Source organism: Mizuhopecten yessoensis, unplaced genomic scaffold, assembly GCF_002113885.1.
Source record: "Mizuhopecten yessoensis strain PY_sf001 unplaced genomic scaffold, ASM211388v2 scaffold10067, whole genome shotgun sequence".
Lineage (NCBI taxonomy): Eukaryota > Metazoa > Mollusca > Bivalvia > Pectinida > Pectinidae > Mizuhopecten > Mizuhopecten yessoensis.
Genome location: NW_018408362.1, coordinates 211992 through 213115, shown reverse-complemented (window position 1 = coordinate 213115; position 1124 = coordinate 211992). Strand labels below are relative to the sequence as shown.

The 1124-nt window shown below is 41.1% G+C and overlaps 1 protein-coding gene across 6 annotated transcripts in view; it reads left to right on the top strand.

Moving 5' to 3' along the window:
* The window catches only part of LOC110459447 (cytochrome b5 reductase 4-like), a 114757-nt gene that overhangs the window by 107005 nt on the left and 6628 nt on the right, over positions 1-1124 (top strand). For all 6 annotated transcript variants that reach the window (XM_021511707.1, XM_021511705.1, XM_021511706.1 and 3 more), the window contains one exon: positions 721-807. In XM_021511707.1, coding sequence (XP_021367382.1) covers positions 721-807 — 87 coding nt within the window. The remainder of the gene's footprint in view (positions 1-720; positions 808-1124) is intronic.

Genomic DNA, 1124 nt, shown 5'->3' with positions numbered 1-1124 from the left:
TCTCTATATTTCACTTTGTCCCCTTAGTAAGGCCCTCAGTCTCTATATTTCACTTTGTCCCCTTAGTAAGGCCATCAGTCTCTATATCTCACTTTGTCCCCTTAGTAAGGCCATCAGTCTCTATATCTCACTTTGTCCCCTTAGTATGGCCCTCAGTCTCTATATCTCATTTTGTCCCCTTAGTAAGGCCCTCAATCTCTATCACTTTGTCCCTTTAGTATGGCCCTCAGTCTCTATATCTCACTTTGTCCCCTTAGTATGGCCCTCAGTCTCTATATCTCATTTTGTCCCCTTAGTAAGGCCCTCAATCTCTATCACTTTGTCCCCTTAGTAAGGCCCTCAGTCTCTATATCACTGTATCTGTATGATTATAGCACTGTGGATGATGGCCATTTTGTGTCTGTTTAACACAGTCAAGACAGTATACAACTGGAAACAAAGCGTTTTGAAAAAAACTGACAGAAAGTCGTGAAAACCTTTAAACATCTGATAAGCTAGGACAGTAACTGACTGATGTGTGTCTTATGACATCTAAATATCTACAACCACATGTTCTCTGTGTAACTGATATCTTTGTCACAGTCACAATATTGTTGTCTGATGTCCTGTCACATATAAATCAGGTAGAAGGCAGTGAACTTATACGGGTTATAGTGTAAAATATATACCATTTTGTACACATGTGATCGTATCATTGAAAAATGTGATCCTGTTTTCCAGGAAAGTGAAGTTAATGTTTTTCAATAAGACTGAAGATGATATATTATGGAGGGAACATCTAGACAGCATATCAAGTCAACATGAGTGGTGAGTAACTGATTGACAGGTCCACAGCCTCTCAGGGGCGGGTCAGTCTGATATGTAGGGGGACAATCTGATATGTAGGAGGCGACAAATCTGGGAGGACAATCTTATATGTAGGGGAAACACTCTGATATGTAAGGGGGCAATCTGATGTGATGGAGGGGGCAATCTGATATGTAGGGGTGACAATCTGCCCCGGCAATCTGATTTGTAGGGGGACAATATGATATGTAAAGGGGACAATCGGATATGTACAGGAAATAATCTGATATGTAAGGAGGGGCAATCTGATATGTAGGGGGGCAATCTGTTATGTAGGG